At 51.6% G+C, this 22,057-nt stretch overlaps 1 protein-coding gene across 1 annotated transcript in view; it reads left to right on the top strand.

The window, feature by feature from the left end:
* PSME4 (proteasome activator subunit 4) overlaps positions 1-22,057 on the top strand; it is a 340,163-nt gene that overhangs the window by 217,650 nt on the left and 100,456 nt on the right. The window contains exons 23-24 of the mRNA XM_082250997.1: positions 153-208; positions 1,082-1,180. Coding sequence (XP_082107123.1) covers positions 153-208; positions 1,082-1,180 — 155 coding nt within the window. The remainder of the gene's footprint in view (positions 1-152; positions 209-1,081; positions 1,181-22,057) is intronic.

Raw genomic sequence — 22,057 nt, 5'->3', positions numbered from 1 at the left:
TACTTGCGGCGGTCGGCAAGTGGTTAACACTGTACCCATTGGATAGGATATTGCACCTTGGACTGAGCTCTATATGCAAAAACAGACTATCCATATTTTAGACATATCCAAGGAAGGGATGCAGGTGTAAACTTCTCTCTTTCCATCCACAGACTACATACTTGACAACTCAGAAGATGATATCAAGTCTCTATTTCTTATAATAAAGGTAAGTCACTGTACAGAGCAGATGGTTGGCAGTACCACACTTAGATCATCCATAGATGGGTATGAGTTATTGAAGAGAATTTTCATCTTCAAAGTGATCATGTACCTCCAATACCTTCCATAACAACACTTATATGTAGCATTACACTGGTGTGCAAATAAGGAACATTTCTTTTTGTGGGAGAAGAGAGAATGAAGGAAGATTAATCACAAAAATGTTATTTGTAGGCTGAAACCTTTCCAACCAGCTCCTCGCTTGTCACATAGAGAACCCAGTAATAATTAGAGATGGATTGCTTCTACAGTTATTAAAGCAGTGGCGGCCCGTCCATTAGGGGCGCAAGGGCGCTGCCCCCCCCTATCCATGCGCCCGGCCCCCTAATCTAGATGCAGGGCGACGGATGCGTGGATTGCAATGGGGGATTTTTTTTTTTTTTTTTGAAGCACGTGATTAGAGCCAGAGGCTCTAATAGGCTTCAAAAAAGGGTGGGCTCGGGGCGCAGAGCACTGCGCCCTGAGCCCACCCAGTTGTGTGACAACAGAGAAATAAATTTTTGCTATTGCCCCACTGATTCTCCTCCAGGCCAATCAGGAAGCGGGTCCTGAGACCTGTTTCCCGATTGGCCGAAAGGAGAAGGCATCCTATTGGCCAAGATGGAGGGAGGAGACGACCGCCAAGAGGGAACGTTGAGACTGGGGGGGGACAGCTACCGCCACCTGTCAGTCCCACGGAGGCAAGGTAAGTAAACTGGCATGGGGGGGTTTTCCGTCTAACGCCCCCCCCCCCCGGCTGATGGATCACCAGCATTTATTAAAGAAAGAGCACTGTATTGCCACTGTTTAACCTGTGTCTGACTGGCATTGTCATCCGCAGATCATCAGCGACGTTCTACAATTCCAGGGATCCCACAAACATGAGTTTGACTCGCGATGGAAGAGTTTTACACTTGTCAAAAAGTCCATGGAAAATCGGGTGAGTTACACATTTTGATACTGTCCTTCCATTTAACATGTTTTTTTAATGTTTTAAAGAGGAAGTAAAGTCTGGAATGTTTTTTTTTTTTTTTCCCTTTTGTTTACCTGCAAAGTAAATACATAATGTGCTAGTATGCAACACATACTAGCACATTATGTGACCCTTACCTGCAAACGAAGCCCGTGTCTTAGCTGGAGGCCGCATCCATCTTTGCCCGTCTTCCTTCCGGGTCTGTGGACTCCGGCTGTGCTACTGGCCATAGCCGGGTGATGTCACTCGCACGCATCCGCACAGGAGCCGCCGGTCATGGCACAGGGCTCTGAAGAAAAGACACGGATGGCCGTTCCTTCAGAGCGCATGCGCCAATGACATCATCGGCTGCATGCAATGTAAATATCTCCTAAACGGTGCAGGAGATATTATTATTATTATACAGGATTTATATAGCACCGACAGTTTGCGCAGCGCTTTACAAGATGAGGGAAGACAGTACAGTTACAATACAATTCAATACAGGAGGATTTAGAGGGCCCTACAGTACCTATAGGTAAGCCTTAATATAGGCGCAAACTTTAACCACTTAAGCCCCGGAAGATTTTACCCCCTTCCTGACCAGGGCCTATTTCTCTGTCGCTCATTGACAGACGTAGTCCTCTTTGATTCATATCAATTGGGTTATGCTGCCCTCTACAGGAGTAGGACTAGGCAGAAGGAAAAACGTTCTGGCTCCACCTTAGGGGCAGTCCCAGAGGGTATATCCCCTCTCTCTCTGCTACAGGATGTCAGTTTTTTTCTGTCTAGTCAGGAGTAAGGACCTAAGCTCCTTGCTGGGATCTTTTGGTCCTGGCAAGATTTTTTTTCAGAAAAAACTTTTTTCTTTTTTAGGTAGTTGTTTTCTCGAGTTTTCCTGTGAGATCTTCAAGCAAATTACGCCGGATCTGGGCGACCAGTGGTCACCCCAGCCGGCCTACGAGCGCGCGCAGGCCATAGCTCCGCGCTGGGTCGGCCACGACACATTCAAGTAAGTATGCGGGACTGGGCGACGGGCTGGATGTTGAGATCCAGTGGTCACCCCGGCTCAGCCTACGAGCGCGTGCAGACCATAGCTCCGCGCTGGGTCGGCCGCGACATAGTCCCAGGACGGGGACTGACCCTGCGAGTTGAACGTCTCGCTTGGACGCCAGGAACCAGCAGAGTCACGGCGTCTGGATTGGTCGACAGCCCCCCATCTCGGTGGAGAGGGTACTGTGAAGAGAGGGTGCCCGTCAGTTCTGGTATGGTGAGTAAATATTCCCCCTTCCCCCCTTCCCCCCTTCCCCCCTGTGGGGTTTTTGGGATACGGGCCCCTCTGTGTATGGTCGGATCCTTTCTGACATTAAGGTTCCCCCTTTAGCCTATGACTAATTCACCTATCCCCTGGATAGTGTGATCTGGTTTGGGAGAGGCTTGGTTTGGGAACTAAACACTCTAAGCAAACCTTGGTTTAGGAGCTGACACTCTAGCAACCTTGGTTTAGGAGCTGACACTTCAGCTGGCTTGGTTTGGGAGCTAACACTCTAAGCAAACCTTGGTTTAGGAGCTGACACTCTAGCAACCTTAATTTAGGAGCTGACACTCCAGCAGGCTTGGTTTGGGAGCTAACACTTTAAAAGCAACCTTGGTTTGGAAGCTGACACTTCAGCAGCCTTGGTTTTTCTAGCAGATTGATCCAAGGAAGCCTGGTTCGATTTACCATAGTAACATATAAATATCCAGAGCAAAGGAGGTATAGCCTACCTTAGACTGTAAAGATCGCCAGGGCTCCCGCAGGCCGCCATCAGCCGTTCCAGAGCCGGTCACAGGCCGCTGCACTGAAGCAGCCACGCTAGATCGGCAGTCCGCCGCCATTTTGTTGTAGACCGTATGTCTGCATTGCCTACACAGGCCGCCCGCAGGCCACGCAGGCCGCCATTTTCTCGAAGTCTATTGTCTTCTACATGGGGGCGGCCATGTTTGATGTGCCCAGCCGACCTCGAGGAGCAGCTGGGAACGCCGGAAGGCGTGCACAGGGGGCGGAGCCACTTCCTTTTACCCGGGAAACCTAGTACAGGACTTCCCAGTCTGCACAGGACAATGCTGACAGCAGTTTGATAAGGAAACTTCTCTACATCAGGTGGTGAGCCCTTGGGGTCTCTCTCTCTCTCTCTCTCTCTCTCTCTCTCTCTGTGGGGGTCCAAAGCAGGTACGCTGAGGGGCGCTATTGCGCTGGTGGATTACATATATAAAAAAAAAAAATGTATTTTTTATTTTTTTTAAAAAAAAAATGTTTTTTTCATTGGCAAAGTGTCCTGCGTTAACATGGACCCTGCCACACATGTATCGCCACCTGATCCCCTCGAGGTGGCTGCAGGACCCTCCAGTTCCCCACTGACTATTGAGTCATTGTCAGCAGTATTGGAAACCTTTTTTTCCCGGGTGGAAGTGGCTTGTCAGGGACAGGGCGCAAGGAAGCGACCCCCGCCTACCCCCAATTCATCTGAAACTTCAGATTCAGAGTCTGAGCCTATCCCTGCAGTTGCAGGTACCTCATCTGGGGTTTGTGTCTCGGGTACTGTCTCTTCAGACAGTGAGGAGGATGTCTCAGCATCTACCATAGCCCGAGAGGAAGCGTTGGTAAACGCATTAATTGTAGCCGTTCGGGAAACCTTAGGACTACAGGTTACACCATCAGAAGTAACTGATACTGAGATTCCATTTGGTACTAATAAACGCGCCAAAATGGCGAAAGTATTTCCCTTACCCAAGTGTTTCGGTAATGTATTTAAGGAAGAATGGGGTCATCCAAAACGAGCCCCTACTATTTCCAAACGCATTAATAGGTGTTATCCGTTCGAGGAATCCCTCCTCAAAAAGTGGACAGTACCATCTGTGGTAGATTCTCCTATCTCCAGATTGAATAAATCTACAGTTATCCCATTGGAGGATGCTCCGTCCTTTAAGGATCCAGTGGATCGTAAGGTGGAAGCCGTGTCTCGCGCCATCTTTTCCCTGATTGGGTCAGCTTTCAGACCAGTAATTGCTATTGGTCTGGTTTCTCAAACTGTAACAGAATGGACCAAGTGGTTACGCCGGGATTTAGAAGGGAGTGATATCCCTCAGGCGGTATCAGATCTGTTGGAACAGATGATACAAGGGTTACAGTTTATCAGCGACGCTGCGCTAGACGCCACTCCATTATTGGGGCGAGCATCAGTCTCAGCAGTGGTTCTCAGGCGTACACTGTGGCTCAAATGTTGGTCGGCAGACCAAGGTTCCAAGAAGGCTTTGGCTAATCTCCCTTTTCAGGGTGAGCGCCTATTTGGGGCCAACTTAGATGAGATCATCAAGGATCTCACTGGAGGCAAGAGCACTTTCTTGCCACAAAGTACTAAGGGTAAAGGACCTCGTCAGAGACGGGGGCCTTCCTTTTCCGCCCATAAGAAGTTTTTTCGCCCCACGGGCGAAAAAGCAAAGCCCTCCAAAACTCCTTCGGGAGGTTTTAAGGGGCGCTGGTCGGGCAAGCAAAAGCCCGGCCCTTCCAGACCTGAAGATAAGACTACTAAAGCCTGAAGGTGCGCCCCCACCCATAGCGGGGGTGGGGGGACGTCTTCGCCGGTTTCCGGATCCATGGCTTTCCAGAATCCCGGACAAGTGGGTTTGCGAGGTCATAAGGTCAGGTTACAAGATCGAGTTTCGATCTCTCCCACCGGTGCGATTCTTCCCTTCCAATATCCGACTTTCTCTCTGCGGGGAGCGGTCACGGATTTACTACAACAAGGAGTGGTAGTCCACGTTCCTTGGACAGAGCGTTTTCAGGGGTTTTATTCAAACCTGTTTACAATACCCAGGAAAGAGGGCAAGGTGCGTCCAATTCTGGACTTAAGAGCACTCAAATTCAGGATGGAGTCCATTCGCACAGGGACAGCCTCCCTGCATCAGGGGGATTTTTTGGCGTCCATAGACATCAAAGATGCCTATCTTCACATTCCCATTTACGCAGGACATCAACGTGTCCTGCATTTTTCCGTAGAAGAGAATCATTATCAGTTTGCGGCGTTAACCTTCGGTCTCGCATCGGCTCCTGGGGTCTTCACAAAGGTGTTGGCCCCAATGTTGGCGCTATTACGTCAACGAGGCATATCGATTCTAGGTTACCTAGACGATCTTCTACTCCGTGCGGAGTCTCCACAGACCTTGTTACAAGACCTGGAGATCACCATGATCTCTTTGCAAGAGTTCGGGTGGCTAGTGAACCTGCAGAAGTCATCTCTGGTTCCCACCAGGAGGCTCGAATATCTGGGTCTAATTCTAGACACGTCCAGGGCAATAGTGTTTCTTCCTGCGGGGAAACTCCGGAAAATTCAATCAGCAATTCAGTTGTTGCTATCCGACAACTGGCCTTCTCTTCGGACTTGCATGAGAGCCCTGGGGTTAATGGTGGCCTCTTTCGAAGCAGTACCATTTGCCCAGTTCCATACCCGAATCCTTCAAGGAGAGATTCTTCTCAAATGGAATCGGAATCCAGAATCTCTGGACAATCGGATCCGATTGAGCGAATGGACCAGGGAGTCCCTGGTCTGGTGGCTTCGATCTCCGGCGCTCAGCCAGGGGGAAGTAATTTCTGCCAATATACTGGACGATTGTGACCACGGATGCCAGTCTATCCGGTTGGGGAGGAATTCTCGGTCGATTAACTGTCCAGGGGCTCTGGTCCCTGGAAGAGTCCAGGTTACCGATAAATGTATTGGAACTGAGGGCGATCAGACTTTGTCTGATACACTGGACCGAGCAGCTCCAAGGCAGCCCCGGTTCGGATTCAGTCGGACAATGCCACAGCTGTGGCTTATGTCAATCACCAGGGGGGCACCAAGAGTGTCCTGGCGACCAGAGAAGTGGCCCACATTCTTTGTTGGGCGGAACGGTGTGTTCCAGCTATCTCCGCGGTGTTTATTCCGGGAGTAGAGAATTGGCAGGCAGATTATCTCAGCCGTCAGACTCTGGATCAGGGGGAATGGTCCCTCCAGCCAGAAGTGTTCCACCTATTGTGCCTTCATTGGGGCACCCCGGATGTGGATCTGTTGGCATCTCGACTCAACAGGAAGGTGCGGAGGTTTGTGGCTCGCTCCCACGATCCTCTAGCAGAAGCCGCAGACGCGCTGGTCGCCCCGTGGGGGCAGTATCAGCTACTATATGCCTTCCCTCCTCTCAAGTTACTGCCGAAGCTTCTTCGCAGGATAGAGGTGGAAGGAATCCCAGTTATTCTGGTAGCTCCGGACTGGCCTCGTCGAGCCTGGTACGCCGACTTGGTCAGACTAGTAGCGGACGTCCCATGGCGACTTCCTCTCAGGGAAGATCTGCTGTCTCAGGGACCAATCTTCCATCCTGCTTTACAATCGCTGGCTTTAACGGCCTGGCTATTGAGACCCAGGTGCTGAAGGACAAAGGGTTGTCAACTTCAGTTATTCCTACTCTAATTAAAGCTAGGAAAGCGACTTCCAGAAAGATTTATCATCGCACATGGAGGTCTTATATTGCGTGGTGTGAATCTCTTGGGTTTCCTCCACGTTCCTATTCGGTTAACCGAATATTGGCATTTCTGCAACAAGGAGTTGAGCAGAAACTGGCCTTGAGCACTATCAAGGGCCAGGTTTCAGCATTGGCTATCTTCTTTCAGAAACCTTTGGCTACTCATTCCTTGGTACGGAATTTCATCCAGGGGGTGCGACATCTGGCTCCGCCAGTGCGCGCGCCTTTACCGCCCTGGGATCTTAATCTGGTGTTGTCGGTTCTTCAGAAACCTCCCTTTGAAGATATTAGGGAGATTCCCTTGCCTACGTTATCCCAGAAGGTGGCCTTCTTGGTGGCCATTACTTCTGCACGCAGGGTGTCAGAACTGGCCGCTTTATCTTGTCGTTCCCCATATCTGGTGGTTCATAGAGATAAGGTGGTTCTACGTCCGAATCCATCCTTCCTACCAAAAGTGGTTTCAGAATTTCATCTGAATGAGGATATTGTATTACCTTCCCTGTGTCCTAAGCCCAGCCATCATCGGGAGTTTGCTTTACACTCCTTGGATGTGGTGCGGGCGATCAGGGTATACTTGAAAACGACGGACTCGTTTCGCAAGACGGATTCACTTTTTGTGATCCCGGATGGCCCCAAAAAGGGGTTGCCTGCATCTGCCGCGACTATTTCCAAATGGATCAGACAGACGGTGGTACAGGCTTATTCTATTAAGGGTCGGGAGCCCCCGTTCCCTGTTAAAGCGCACTCCACTCGGGCGCTTAGTGCGTCATGGGCCTTTCGCCATCAGGCGTCAGTCCTTCAGGTTTGCAAGGCGGCTACTTGGTCGTCAGTGCATACCTTTGCAAAGTTCTACAAAATTGATGTGATGGCATCGTCGGATGCCTCTTTTGGCCGCAAGGTTTTGCAGGCCGCAATTTGAGGAGACCGGCGGTCTACCTCGAGGGTTTTTTTCAGTTGGATTTTTATTTGAGTCTCATCCCTTTAGTCTGATGAGCCTTTGAACTTCTAGTTGGCACCGGTTGGGCCTTCTAGATTGGATTTGATTTTCATCAATCCCACCCCTCATTTGTGGCACTGCTTTTGGACGTCCCAATTGATAGGAATCAAAGAGGACTACGTCTGTCAATGAGCGACAGAGAAAAATGGATTTTTGTAAGATCTTAGCGTAAAATCCTTTTCTCTTACGTCCTCCGACAGTCGCCGCCTCTTCATATTCGTCACATATGGGGTATTAGACTTTGCTCCGAAGGAGTAGCTAGGCAACAGAATATGTTAACAATAAAGCTTTAACATATCCCACCCTCAAGGGGTGGTCCCCTCAGTCAATACCCTCCTACTTCCTGCAACCATATCTCAGTTTTAATGTCTAGCTTGTCAGGAGTGGCTGGCTCTCTCTGTGCTGGGACTTTTTGTCCCAGACTCTTTCTTCTTTTTGATATTTTGTTTGAGTTTTCTCTCTACCTTTACTTAGCTGTTATTTTTGTCAGCATTAGTTAGTTCTTCGGACGAAGAGGATCATGCGGACTGGGTCTCGGGCTGATCCCCCTGGTCGCAGGTCGTGGGTCAGTGGCTTCCCAGTCTGCCATCGAGCGTTCAGCCAGGTAACGCTCCTGGCACGGTGAACGACCCATCCCTGTTCGGTGCAGGGATGATTGGTGAGGTGGCTACCTCACCGGACGCTGTGCGGTTTCTGAACCGCCATTGTGTGCGTCTTGAGTAGCGACTCTCCCTGCCTCATGTGCAGCGGCTTGTTCGCCTGTGCGGGTTCCCCACGCCATGTGAGGTAAGTGTATCTATGTGGGGACCTGTCTGTCTGGGGGGGTCTCAGTCTGGGACTGTGTAACCTGCCTTTAATCACACTGCTTGTCTCCCTATCTCTCGGCTGCATGCTGTGGGCTGCAAGGGGGGGGGGGAGCTGTATGACACTGAGTATGTCAGGCTGGGCAGTGTGAGGAGCTGTGTGCTGTGGGGCATGTTTTTAATGGCATGTTGGGGCATATACAGCGATCGCTGCGGCGATCTAACATGTATCCATATTATGGGATGATATTGTGTGTGATTTTATGCACTGTGGAGCGGCGATTTCGGCGCCAAACGGCGCCATTTTACCGGCGCCCGCTCCGGCCGCATGGTTTACATGCACGGCGGCCATTTTCTTGTAGCCTCCATAGGCTTACATAGAGCGCCCTGGCAGCATCACTTCCTCTCTCCTGGAAGCACCGATCGAGGCAGCAGCTGCAGCGGAGTCTCCTCAGGTTTTATCCTTCTATTCCTGTGTTCCATTGCCTGTATTCAGTCTGTATATTCCCTGTGGGGGTCTCATTGTGCCTGAGTGTGGTGCGGTGGGCTGCGCTTGCCGCGCTTGCTGTAAGGGGGCAGTTAACCCTTGGTTGTCTGGCATACAGGGGCAATGGATTCTCAGGGGGGCAAATTTCCCACAGTCTTGGTGGAAAGCCAGGGGACCGCTGTTTCCCCCCCAGGGGGGGATTTGGCCACTATTGTGGCTGGCCTTGCTGCACAGGTGCAAATGCTGGTGGCTGCTCAATCTACTAAACGGCCCAGAGTTGCTCTGTCCTCTGATTCTGAGGGTGAAGGTGATGGGGCTGTTCTGGCGGGGACCCCCCTATCGGGGTCCCGCTCCTCTCTGGATCTAGTGGGGTCTGAGGTAGAGGCTGAAGTTGAGGGGGTTGATAATTCTCCCCCTGGCTCGCCTGAAGAGCTTGCAATCATGGATGAGTTGATTGCTTCCATTAAGCAGACGCTACGTTTGCAGGACGAGGTGTGTCCCCCAGCTGCCTTGGCGGCTTATGGGACGCAGAGAAAACGCAGGACGCCGCAGGTCTTTCCCTGCAATGCTGATTTTCAGCGCGCTGTTAAGGACCAATGGCGCGATTTGCGCAAGCCTTTTGCGGTACCAAGTTAATTTAAGCTGCGTTATCCTTTCTCGCCTGCCACTGATGAACGGTGGTGTGTGCCTCCACCAGTAGATCATGCTATTGCGGTTTTGAACAAAGCCACTGCGATCCCGGCAGAGGGATCCCCTATTTTCCGTGATGCCACGGATAGGAGACTGGAGTCTCTTGCCCGTCATACTTATTCTGTTACGGGTTCTATGCTTAAGGCTCTGTTTGCTTCTCTCATGGCGGCCCAGGCGATCGCAAGTTGGACGCAGATGCTTAGGCGCGTCCTAGTGGCCGATTCGGCCTCAGCGGCGACCCTGGATATGGTGGATCAGATCCACCAGGGTGTCATGTATCTGTGTGATGCGGACCTGGACCTGATTCCGTTGGCCGCGCGTGTGCACAGCGTGGCGGTGTTGTCTCGCCGCCTGGTTTGGTTGAAATGTTGGTCGGTGGACCAATCTTCACGTAAAACCTTAGCCAATCTGCCTTATGATGGGTCTCGCCTTTTTGGGGAGTCCCTGGATGTGTTGATTAAGGGGATTACTGGGGGTAAGAGCACTCTCTTGCCCCATTTCCCCAAGGCTAAGGGGGCTTCTGGGAAGAAGCATGCTAATTTTCGGCCCCCTCAGGGGTCCTTTCGTGCCTTTCGGCCGCACTACAAGGGCAAACCGTTCAAGGGCCAGGGCTCTCAGAAGAAGCCCTGGTCTGGAAAACAGAAGTCCGGCCAATCCGGACCTGCGGCCCATAACAGTTCGGCCTGAAGGGGCGCCCTCACCCAGTTTTGGGGTGGGGGGACGCTTGCTCGGTTTTCTTCAGCCCTGGTTGGCCCGTGTGCGGGACAGATGGGTTCTGGAAATCGTTCGATCTGGTTACAAGATCGAGTTTCTCTCTCGGCCAGAGAGCAGATTTTTTCCCTCAAATCTACAACTGTCTCCAGAGCGCCTGCGGGATCTGCACCTGGCGGTGCGGGACCTGAGGGCTCAGGGAGTGGTGGTTCCGGTGCCTCATCGGGACAGATTTCGGGGGTTTTATTCCAATCTGTTCACTGTGCCCAGAAAGGAGGGCAAGGTTCGTCCAATTCTGGACTTGAAAGCTCTGAACCGCTCTGTGCGGGTTCGCAAGTTCCGCATGGAATCCCTGCGCTCGGTGGTGGCTGCCCTGGTTCCGGGGGAATTCATGGCCTCCATCGATTTGAAGGATGCGTATCTTCACATCCCCATATTCGAGGGTCATCAGAGATACCTTCGATTTGCCATTGCGGAGGATCACTACCAGTTCGTGGCGTTGCCCTTTGGGCTCGCCTCGGCTCCGCGGGTCTTCACCAAGGTGCTTGCACCGGTTCTGGCATTATTGAGAGCCCAGGGCATTTCTGTCCTGGGGTATCTGGACGACATTCTGATTCGGTCTGCGACCAGTCAGGGTCTGGAGAAGGACCTGTCTGTCACGATGCAAACTCTGCAGGAGTTCGGTTGGACGATAAATGTTCCAAAGTCGACTCTGAGTCCGTCGGTTCGTCTTCCCTATCTGGGAATGATACTGGACTCGGTGCAGGCGAAGGTCTTCCTGCCGGAAGACAAAATCAGGACTCTTCAGGAGGAAGTCAGGTTCCTCAGGGACGTTCCGAGCTCGTCTCTGCGGACGTGTATGAGATGTCTGGGATTGATGGTCTCGGCTTTCGAGGCGATTCCTTTCGCGCAGTTTCACACGCGGGGTCTCCAAGCGGAGATCTTGTCCAAGTGGGACGGGCGACCTCAATCTCTGGATCTTCAGATCTCGTTGAGTCATCGCACCAGGGAAAACCTCCTGTGGTGGCTCCAGTCCCCGTTGGTGTCCGGGGGCAAGTCGTTTCGTCCGATCTCGTGGACGATAATCACCACGGATGCCAGCCTGTCGGGCTGGGGTGGTGTTCTGGGCGTTTTGTCCGCCCAGGGGACCTGGTCGGAGGGGGAGTCTTCCCTCCCGATCAACATTCTGGAATTGCGTGCGATAAGGCTCTGTCTTCATCGCTGGACGGACCGGCTGCAGGGCTGCCCGGTTCGGGTGCAGACGGACAATGCCACGGCGGTGGCCTACATCAACCACCAAGGGGGCACCAGGAGTGCCCGAGCGGCTCGAGAAGTGGCCGACATTCTGTCTTGGGCCGAGACTCATGTCCCGGCGATAACGGCGGTTCACATTCCGGGAGTGGAGAACTGGCAGGCGGACTATCTGAGTCGCCAGGCCCTGGATCAGGGGGAATGGTCTCTCCACCCGGCTGTCTTCCAGATGTTGTGCGCGAAGTGGGGTCTTCCAGATGTGGACCTGTTCGCGTCTCGCCTCAACTACAAGGTGAAGAGGTTCGTGGCAAGGACGCGCGACCCTCGGGCGGACGCGTCGGACGCGTTAGTGGCCCCGTGGCATCAGTACAGGCTGATGTACGCGTTTCCACCGATTCAGTTGCTGTCCCGGTTCCTTCGCAGGTTACACTCGGAACGCAGCACGGTGATTCTTGTGGCACCGGACTGGCCTCGCCGGTCCTGGTACGCAGACCTCGTGAATTTGGCGGTCGACGCCCCCTGGCGTCTGCCTCTTCGGGACGATCTACTGTCTCAAGGACCGATTTACCATCCTGCTTTACAGTCGCTGGCTTTGACGGCCTGGCTGTTGAGACCGAGGTCCTGAAGGAGAAGGGTCTCTCTCCAGAGGTTGTTCATACCTTGATCAACGCGAGGAAGTCTTCCTCGGGAAAGGTTTATTACCGTACTTGGAAGGCCTATTTTGCCTGGTGTGAGTCCGGGGGGTTTTCACCCCGCACGTACTCGGTTTCCCGTGTGCTGTCTTTCCTTCAGACGGGTGTCGATCAGCGTTTGGCGCTGGCTACGATAAAGGGTCAGGTGTCTGCGCTGGCCGTTCTGTTTCAACGTCCCGTAGCTTCCAACTCCTTGGTTGGCACTTTTATTCAGGGTGTGCGGCATCTGGTTCCTCCTAGGAGGGATCCCTTGCCCCCTTGGGACTTGAATCTAGTCCTGTCTGTGTTACAACGTGCTCCTTTTGAACAGATCAGGGAGATCTCGTTGTCTATGTTGTCCAAAAAGGTCGCCTTTTTGGTGGCGATCACTTCGGCTCGCAGAGTGTCGGAGCTGGCGGCTTTGTCCTGCAAGTCTCCGTACCTGGTTGTTCATTTGGATAAGGTGGTCTTGCGACCTAATCCTTCTTTTCTGCCGAAACGAGTTTCGGAATTCCATCTTAACGAGGATATTGTTTTGCCTTCGTTGTGCACGAAGCCTAAACATCCTAAGGAGGTGAGATTGCATTCTCTGGATGTTGTTCGAGCGATTAGGGTTTACCTTAAATCGACTGAGTCTTTTCGAAAGACGGACTCCTTGTTTGTTCTTCCAGAGGGTCCTCGGAAGGGCATGGCGGCTTCCGCCTCTACCATTGCCAAATGGATCAGGCAGACCATTGAACAGGCTTATGCCTTGCAGGGGAAGGTTCCCCCTGTGCCTGTGAAGGCGCACTCTACTAGATCTCTGAGTACGTCTTGGGCCTGTCGTCATGGGGCTTCTGTAGCCCAGGTGTGTAAGGCGGCGACTTGGTCGACCGTGCACACTTTCACAAAATTCTACAAAGTAGATGTTCAGGCATCGGCGGATGCTTCCTTTGGCCGCAAGGTTCTTAGTGCGGCTGTTCCCTAGGGTCCCTTGCTGGGGACTCCTGGCTGTTGGGATAAGTTTTGTATCCCCTGGTTTTTTGTCTTTTCCTGGGTTGTTGCTCCTGTTGAGCACTTATTTTTACTGTTGCCCAGCTAGTTTCCTTCCTTTGGTAAGGTTCCTTTCTTTGATGTGGAGACTGCGTTGCCTTTCGGCGCGGATGCGTTTCCCACCCCTCATGTTTGCACTGCTTTGGGACGTCCCCATATGTGACGAATATGAAGAGGCGGCGACTGTCGGAGGACGTAAGAGAAAACGGAATTTTTGTAAAATCTTACCTGTAAAATTCCTTTCTCTGAGTCCTCCGACAGTCGCCGCCCCCGCCCCTCTTTTGGGGTTTGAATGTATACTCTACTGCTATTCCACTAAAACTGAGATATGGTTGCAGGAAGTAGGAGGGTATTGACTGAGGGGACCACCCCTTGAGGGTGGGATATGTTAAAGCTTTATTGTTAACATATTCTGTTGCCTAGCTACTCCTTCGGAGCAAAGTCTAATACCCCATATGTGACGAATATGAAGAGGCGGCGACTGTCGGAGGACTCAGAGAAAGGAATTTTACAGGTAAGATTTTACAAAAATTCCGTTTTCTCTTAGCTCATTGACAGACGTAGTACCCGCCCCTCTACTGTTGAGTTGGGTTGGGTTAAATTCTCTGACACTGCTTTGTGACATAACTGACATCCTGTAGCAGAGAGAGAGAGGGGATATACCCTCTGGGACTGCCCCTAAGGTGGAGCCAGAACGTTTTTCCTTCTGCCTAGTCCTACTCCTGTAGAGGGCAGCATAACCCAATTGATATGAATCAAAGAGGACTACGTCTGTCAATGAGCTAAGAGAAAAGGATTTTACGGTAAGATCTTACAAAAATCCATTTTTTGCGATTCGGCACTGCATGACTTTAACGGACAATTGCGCGGTCGTGCGACGCTGTACCTAAACGAATTTGACGTCCTTTTTTCCCACAAACAGAGCTTTCTTTTGGTGGTATTTGATCACCTGTGCGATTTTTACTTTTTGCGCTATAAACAAAAAAAGAGCCTTAATATAGGCGCAAACTTTAACCACTTAAGCCCCGGAAGATTGCAAAAATAACAACAATTTCACATTTTTTTATATGAAATTCCCCCAAAAAAGTAAAAATCAAAATTTTTTTAACATTTTGGGCCAATTTTTTTTTTTACCATATGTTTGGTTAAAAAAATCGCAAAAAGCGTATTTTGATTAGTTTGCGCAAAAGTTATTGCGTTTACTAACAAAGGAAAAGATTTTTGTTTTTGTTGTTTTTTTTTTTAACGCGTAATGGCGGCGATCTGCGTTTTTTTTTTTTTTTTTGCGCTACTGCGACATTGCGGCGGACAGATCAGACCCTTGACTGACATTTTTGACACTTTTGGGGTTACCAGTGACATTACTACAGTATTCAGTGCTATACATATGCACTGTTACTGTAAAATTACACTGGCAGTGAAGGGGTTAACTTTTTTTGAGAGGGAGGGGTTATGTGTGTCCTAGGGGCGTGATTCTAACTGTGATTGGTTGTGGCTTGAGGTGTAAGAACAGTGATCAACGGTCCTACATAGTAGAACCGTATGATCACCATTCCTACACAGGGGAGAATGACAGTCGGCTTGTTTACATTAGCTGCCTGCCTTTCTCCTGCTCTAACGGACGATCGCGAGTGACCGGCGGACATCGGGTCCGCCGGTCACACGCGCAGGGGGGGGGAGGGGTCCGTGACCACGCGGGAGCGCGCCCCCGGCGGCTCGCGCTCGCTCCCTAGACCTTCACAGGCTAGCGACGTAGCCCTACGTTGCTCTGCCTGTGAGGGGCTGACCACCGACGTAAATAGTCGTGCGGCGGTCGGCAAGTGGTTAAAGGTAAGTTTACAACCACTTTAATAGATTTCTTTGTTGTTTGGGCTCGCATGAAATATAGAAATGAAGTCAGGTTTGATCAAAAAAAAAGAAGGTGCCAATTGACTTAAAGTGATACTAAAGCTAAAAATGTTTTATTACCTTAGGGCTAGTTCACACCGCAGAAATGCAGTCCAGATGCGTTCCGGATGCTTTTCTGCATGCGTGTTTTTGGTGCGTATGATGCAGTCCATTGCATTTTTTCTCACTTTTTTTTTCTTAAGCATAAATAAGGACTTGTGTGTTCCAGTGCGTTTTTGATGCGCCTTACAGCGTTCCAGTACAGTCCAGTGCAGGAAAAATGCAGCATTATCTACTTTTTACTGGAACTGCAAGCACTGGTGTGAACTATGCCATTTGAAACCATATAACCTACTTTCCATGCGTTTTTGAAGCAGAAAAAAACAGTACTGGACTGCATGTGGTGTGAACTGGCCCTTAATGCATTTCTTGCATTAAGGTAAAAAATTTCTATTTCTCTGTCCTCTCTTCTCTGTGTGAAGGGGAATAGAGGATAGATCCAGAACTGTGCACGGCTGCATCTATTCTCCCCTTTCTTTCTCTTCACACAGCCCTTGAGCAGCAGCAGGAGCCATTGGCTCCTGCTGCTTTTAATCAAATGCAGTGAGGAGGAAGCTGGGGGATGCTGTGTAAGTCTGTAGAGCGCAGCTCCATAGACACTCGGCTCAGGAGCGTGCAGACACTGTGTGCCTCCATAGCTGTTTGCTGTGGGGACACACGAAGAAGAGGAGGAGCCAGGACTCGGACCACTCTGTGCAATACCACTGCACAGAGCAGATGAGTATAGCATGTTTGTTATTTTAATTTTCAAAATAATTTGACTTTAGTAACACTTTAGGAATTTTTTTTTTTATTTTTTATCTTGCCTCAGCAGAAAATTCATATTGCATGAATATACACCTACGGACCTCAGTATAGTGGTCTGACACCCCGCTTCCACCCTGTCATTACTACAGCGCAATCAGCAGAGCTCATTCCCTACTGATTGCAGCATTTTAGTGATGACATGGCAGAGTATATGCTCTTACTGATAATTGCCCTATGACGTATCTGTTGAGGAGAACAGAAAAATAAACTCTTACAGGAGGGAGATGAATACAGATTAGTGAGACATGGAGGTGTTCAATACGTAGATCAATCCAGTCACTAAAATTTAATTTCATCTTTAACATGTTGTCATTTTCAACCGTTTTTTTTTTTTTTTTTTTAATTTGCAGCTTTCATTAAAATAATCTTGGGTAATCCTGCCAAGAGGGAATAAACTCCTGTGCCTAATTTGTACCTGTAGGTAAGCCTATAATAAGGTTTACCTATAGGTACTGTAAATATCGCCTAAACTTGCACCGTTTAGGTGATATTTACTTTACATGCAGCTGATGACATCATGGGCGCATGCGCTCTTAAGGAACGGCCACCCGTGTCGTTCCTACAGATACCTGTGCCGTGAATGACGGCTCCACTGCACATGCGCGGAAGTGACTTCATTGCGGCTCTGGGCTGTAACACTGCCCGGAAGGAAGAATGGGTGAAGATGGATGCTGCCTCCCAACGATTACATCACACCACTGCAGGTCCTAAAAAAAAAAAAATAAAAAAATAAACACTTTAGCGAGTTTCATCCACTTTGTTAGGTACAGAACATAGCCAATCCACATCTCCCAGTTGCTCTCCTGTGTTTTCATGCTACCATTTGTGTGCACTGGGGAGACTGTATGCTGCTGTGCCGAAGCTCATTAAAGCGGAGTTCCAGCCTGGGGGGTGAAATTTAGATAAAAATACCCCTGGGACAGTCAGGGCTAGTACATTCCACAATAGCCTCTGTACTGTTCCGGGTCGCACTTACCTTTTAAAAGAAATACTTACCTTGAAAATTTCTTCTCCAGCGCTGCCATCTCGGATGTGGGCAGCTGAAGCCGGCGCGTCCTCTTTGCGTCCTCTTCATCCCAGAATGCCCTGCACCGGCCCCACTCGTCACTTCCGGTGCGGGCGTGTCATCCCTGCACAGCTTCTGGGCATGCCCATAAGCTGTTTAGCAGGGAATACCGCGCCTGCACCGGAACTGACGAGCGGGGCCGGTGCAGGTGCATTGACTCCTGGGAGCGATGACGTTCAGCTCCCAGGAGTCATCACAAACAGAAGGTGACGGCGCGGGCCACAGCCGCAGAGGGAGGAAGTAGAAGGAAGGTAAGTATATTTCCTTAAAAAACAAGGTAAATGAAGAAAAAAAAATTCAGGAGCATCCATTTGTTTTTCAGGGCATTCACAGCAAGCGGATGGGCCAAAGTTGTTTTTGAGCCCGGAACTCCGCTTTAAATGTAATGTCATTGTCACCATCGGACATCCCACTCTAAACATGACATGCAGCTGCGGGTATAGCGAATGCATGTACACAGGAAGTGGATGGAGGAGATCCGTAACACTTTGAGACAAAAAATGTTAAAGAAAAACTGTATTTCTCTTACGTCCTCCGACAGTCGCCGCCTCTTCATATTCGTCACATATGGGGTATTAGACTTTGCTCCGAAGGAGTAGCTAGGCAACAGAATATGTTAACAATAAAGCTTTAACATATCCCACCCTCAAGGGGTGGTCCCCTCAGTCAATACCCTCCTACTTCCTGCAACCATATCCCAGTTTTAATGTCTAGCTTGTCAGGAGTGGCTGGCTCTCTCTGTGCTGGGACTTTTTGTCCCAGACTCTTTCTTCTTTTTGATATTTTGTTTGAGTTTTCTCTCTACCTTTACTTAGCTGTTATTTTTGTCAGCATTAGTTAGTTCTTCGGACGAAGAGGATCATGCGGACTGGGTCTCGGGCTGATCCCCCTGGTCGCAGGTCGTGGGTCAGTGGCTTCCCAGTCTGCCATCGAGCGTTCAGCCAGGTAACGCTCCTGGCACGGTGAACGACCCATCCCTGTTCGGTGCAGGGATGATTGGTGAGGTGGCTACCTCACCGGACGCTGTGCGGTTTCTGAACCGCCATTGTGTGCGTCTTGAATTGCGACTCTCCCTGCCTCATGTGCAGCGGCTTGTTCGCCTGTGCGGGTTCCCCACGCCATGTGAGGTAAGTGTATCTATGTGGGGACCTGTCTGTCTGGGGGGGGTCTCAGTCTGGGACTGTGTAACCTGCCTTTAATCACACTGCTTGTCTCCCTATATCTCGGCTGCATGCTGTGGGCTGCAAGGGGGGGGGGGGAGTTGTATGACACTGAGTATGTCAGGCTGGGCAGTGTGAGGAGCTGTGTGCTGTGGGGCATGTTTTTAATGGCATGTTGGGGCATATACAGCGATCGCTGCGGCGATCTAACATGTATCCATATAATGGGATAATATTGTGTGTGATTTTATGCACTGTGGAGCGGCGATTTCGGCGCCAAACGGCGCCATTTTACCGGCGCCCGCTCCGGCCGCATGGTTTACATGCACGGCGGCCATTTTCTTGTAGCCTCCATAGGCTTACATAGAGCGCCCTGGCAGCATCACTTCCTCTCTCCTGGAAGCACCGATCGAGGCAGCAGCAGCAGCGGAGTCTCCTCAGGTTTTATCCTTCTATTCCTGTGTTCCATTGCCTGTATTCAGTCTGTATATTCCCTGTGGGGGTCTCATTGTGCCTGAGTGTGGTGCGGTGGGCTGCGCTTGCTGTAAGGGGGCAGTTAACCCTTGGTTGTCTGGCATACAGGGGCAATGGATTCTCAGGAGGGCAAGTTTCCCACAGTATTGGTGGAAAGCCAGGGGACCGCTGTTTCCCCCCCAGGGGGGGATTTGGCCACTATTGTGGCTGGCCTTGCTGCACAGGTGCAAATGCTGGTGGCTGCTCAATCTACTAAACGGCCCAGAGTTGCTCTGTCCTCTGATTCTGAGGGTGAAGGTGATGGGGCTGTTCTGGCGGGGACCCCCCTATCGGGGTCCCGCTCCTCTCTTGATCTAGTGGGGTCTGAGGTAGAGGCTGAAGTTGAGGGGGTTGATAATTCTCCCCCTGGCTCGCCTGAAGAGCTTGCAATCATGGATGAGTTGATTGCTTCCATTAAGCAGACGCTACGTTTGCAGGACGAGGTGTGTCCCCCAGCTGCCTTGGCGGCTTATGGGACGCAGAGAAAACGCAGGACGCCGCAGGTTTTTCCCTGCAATGCTGATTTTCAGCGCGCTGTTAAGGACCAATGGCGCGATTTGCGCAAGCCTTTTGCGGTACCAAGTAAATTTAAGCTGCGTTATCCTTTCTCGCCTGCCACTGATGAACGGTGGTGTGTGCCTCCGCCAGTGGATCATGCTATTGCGGTTTTGAACAAAGCCACTGCGATCCCTGCAGAGGGATCCCCTGTTTTCCGTGATGCCACGGATAGGAGACTGGAGTCTCTTGCCCGTCATACTTATTCTGTTACGGGTTCTATGCTTAAGGCTCTGTTTGCTTCTCTCATGGCGGCCCAGGCGATCGCAAGTTGGACGCAGATGCTTAGGCGCGTCCTAGTGGCCGATTCGGCCTCAGCGGCGACCCTGGATATGGTGGATCAGATCCACCAGGGTGTCATGTATCTGTGTGATGCGGACCTGGACCTGATTCCGTTGGCCGCGCGTGTGCACAGCGTGGCGGTGTTGTCTCGCCGCCTGGTTTGGTTGAAATGTTGGTCGGTGGACCAATCTTCACGTAAAACCTTAGCCAATCTGCCTTATGATGGGTCTCGCCTTTTTGGGGAGTCCCTGGATGTGTTGATTAAGGGGATTACTGGGGGTAAGAGCACTCTCTTGCCCCATTTCCCCAAGGCTAAGGGGGCTTCTGGGAAGAAGCATGCTAATTTTCGGCCCCCTCAGGGGTCCTTTCGTGCCTTTCGGCCGCACTACAAGGGCAAACCGTTCAAGGGCCAGGGCTCTCAGAAGAAGCCCTGGTCTGGAAAACAGAAGTCCGGCCAATCCGGACCTGCGGCCCATAACAGTTCGGCCTGAAGGGGCGCCCTCACCCAGTTTTGGGGTGGGGGGACGCTTGCTCGGTTTTCTTCAGCCCTGGTTGGCCCGTGTGCGGGACAGATGGGTTCTGGAAATCGTTCGATCTGGTTACAAGATCGAGTTTCTCTCTCGGCCAGAGAGCAGATTTTTTCCCTCAAATCTACAACTGTCTCCAGAGCGCCTGCGGGATCTGCACCTGGCGGTGCGGGACCTGAGGGCTCAGGGAGTGGTGGTTCCGGTGCCTCATCGGGACAGATTTCGGGGGTTTTATTCCAATCTGTTCACTGTGCCCAGAAAGGAGGGCAAGGTTCGTCCAATTCTGGACTTGAAAGCTCTGAACCGCTCTGTGCGGGTTCGCAAGTTCCGCATGGAATCCCTGCGCTCGGTGGTGGCTGCCCTGGTTCCGGGGGAATTCATGGCCTCCATCGATTTGAAGGATGCGTATCTTCACATCCCCATATTCGAGGGTCATCAGAGATACCTTCGATTTGCCATTGCGGAGGATCACTACCAGTTCGTGGCGTTGCCCTTTGGGCTCGCCTCGGCTCCGCGGGTCTTCACCAAGGTGCTTGCACCGGTTCTGGCATTATTGAGAGCCCAGGGCATTTCTGTCCTGGGGTATCTGGACGACATTCTGATTCGGTCTGCGACCAGTCAGGGTCTGGAGAAGGACCTGTCTGTCACGATGCAAACTCTGCAGGAGTTCGGTTGGACGATAAATGTTCCAAAGTCGACTCTGAGTCCGTCGGTTCGTCTTCCCTATCTGGGAATGATACTGGACTCGGTGCAGGCGAAGGTCTTCCTGCCGGAAGACAAAATCAGGACTCTTCAGGAGGAAGTCAGGTTCCTCAGGGACGTTCCGAGCTCGTCTCTGCGGACGTGTATGAGATGTCTGGGATTGATGGTCTCGGCTTTCGAGGCGATTCCTTTCGCGCAGTTTCACACGCGGGGTCTCCAAGCGGAGATCTTGTCCAAGTGGGACGGGCGACCTCAATCTCTGGATCTTCAGATCTCGTTGAGTCATCGCACCAGGGAAAACCTCCTGTGGTGGCTCCAGTCCCCGTTGGTGTCCGGGGGCAAGTCGTTTCGTCCGATCTCGTGGACGATAATCACCACGGATGCCAGCCTGTCGGGCTGGGGTGGTGTTCTGGGCGTTTTGTCCGCCCAGGGGACCTGGTCGGAGGGGGAGTCTTCCCTCCCGATCAACATTCTGGAATTGCGTGCGATAAGGCTCTGTCTTCATCGCTGGACGGACCGGCTGCAGGGCTGCCCGGTTCGGGTGCAGACGGACAATGCCACGGCGGTGGCCTACATCAACCACCAAGGGGGCACCAGGAGTGCCCGAGCGGCTCGAGAAGTGGCCGACATTCTGTCTTGGGCCGAGACTCATGTCCCGGCGATAACGGCGGTTCACATTCCGGGAGTGGAGAACTGGCAGGCGGACTATCTGAGTCGCCAGGCCCTGGATCAGGGGGAATGGTCTCTCCACCCGGCTGTCTTCCAGATGTTGTGCGCGAAGTGGGGTCTTCCAGATGTGGACCTGTTCGCGTCTCGCCTCAACTACAAGGTGAAGAGGTTCGTGGCAAGGACGCGCGACCCTCGGGCGGACGCGTCGGACGCGTTAGTGGCCCCGTGGCATCAGTACAGGCTGATGTACGCGTTTCCACCGATTCAGTTGCTGTCCCGGTTCCTTCGCAGGTTACACTCGGAACGCAGCACGGTGATTCTTGTGGCACCGGACTGGCCTCGCCGGTCCTGGTACGCAGACCTCGTGAATTTGGCGGTCGACGCCCCCTGGCGTCTGCCTCTTCGGGACGATCTACTGTCTCAAGGACCGATTTACCATCCTGCTTTACAGTCGCTGGCT

Source organism: Pelophylax lessonae (genome assembly GCF_965119305.1).
Source record: "Pelophylax lessonae genome assembly, chromosome: 3".
Classification (NCBI taxonomy): domain Eukaryota; kingdom Metazoa; phylum Chordata; class Amphibia; order Anura; family Ranidae; genus Pelophylax; species Pelophylax lessonae.
Note: the sequence above shows the minus strand (reverse complement) of the source record. Positions and strands in the feature narration are given on the sequence as shown.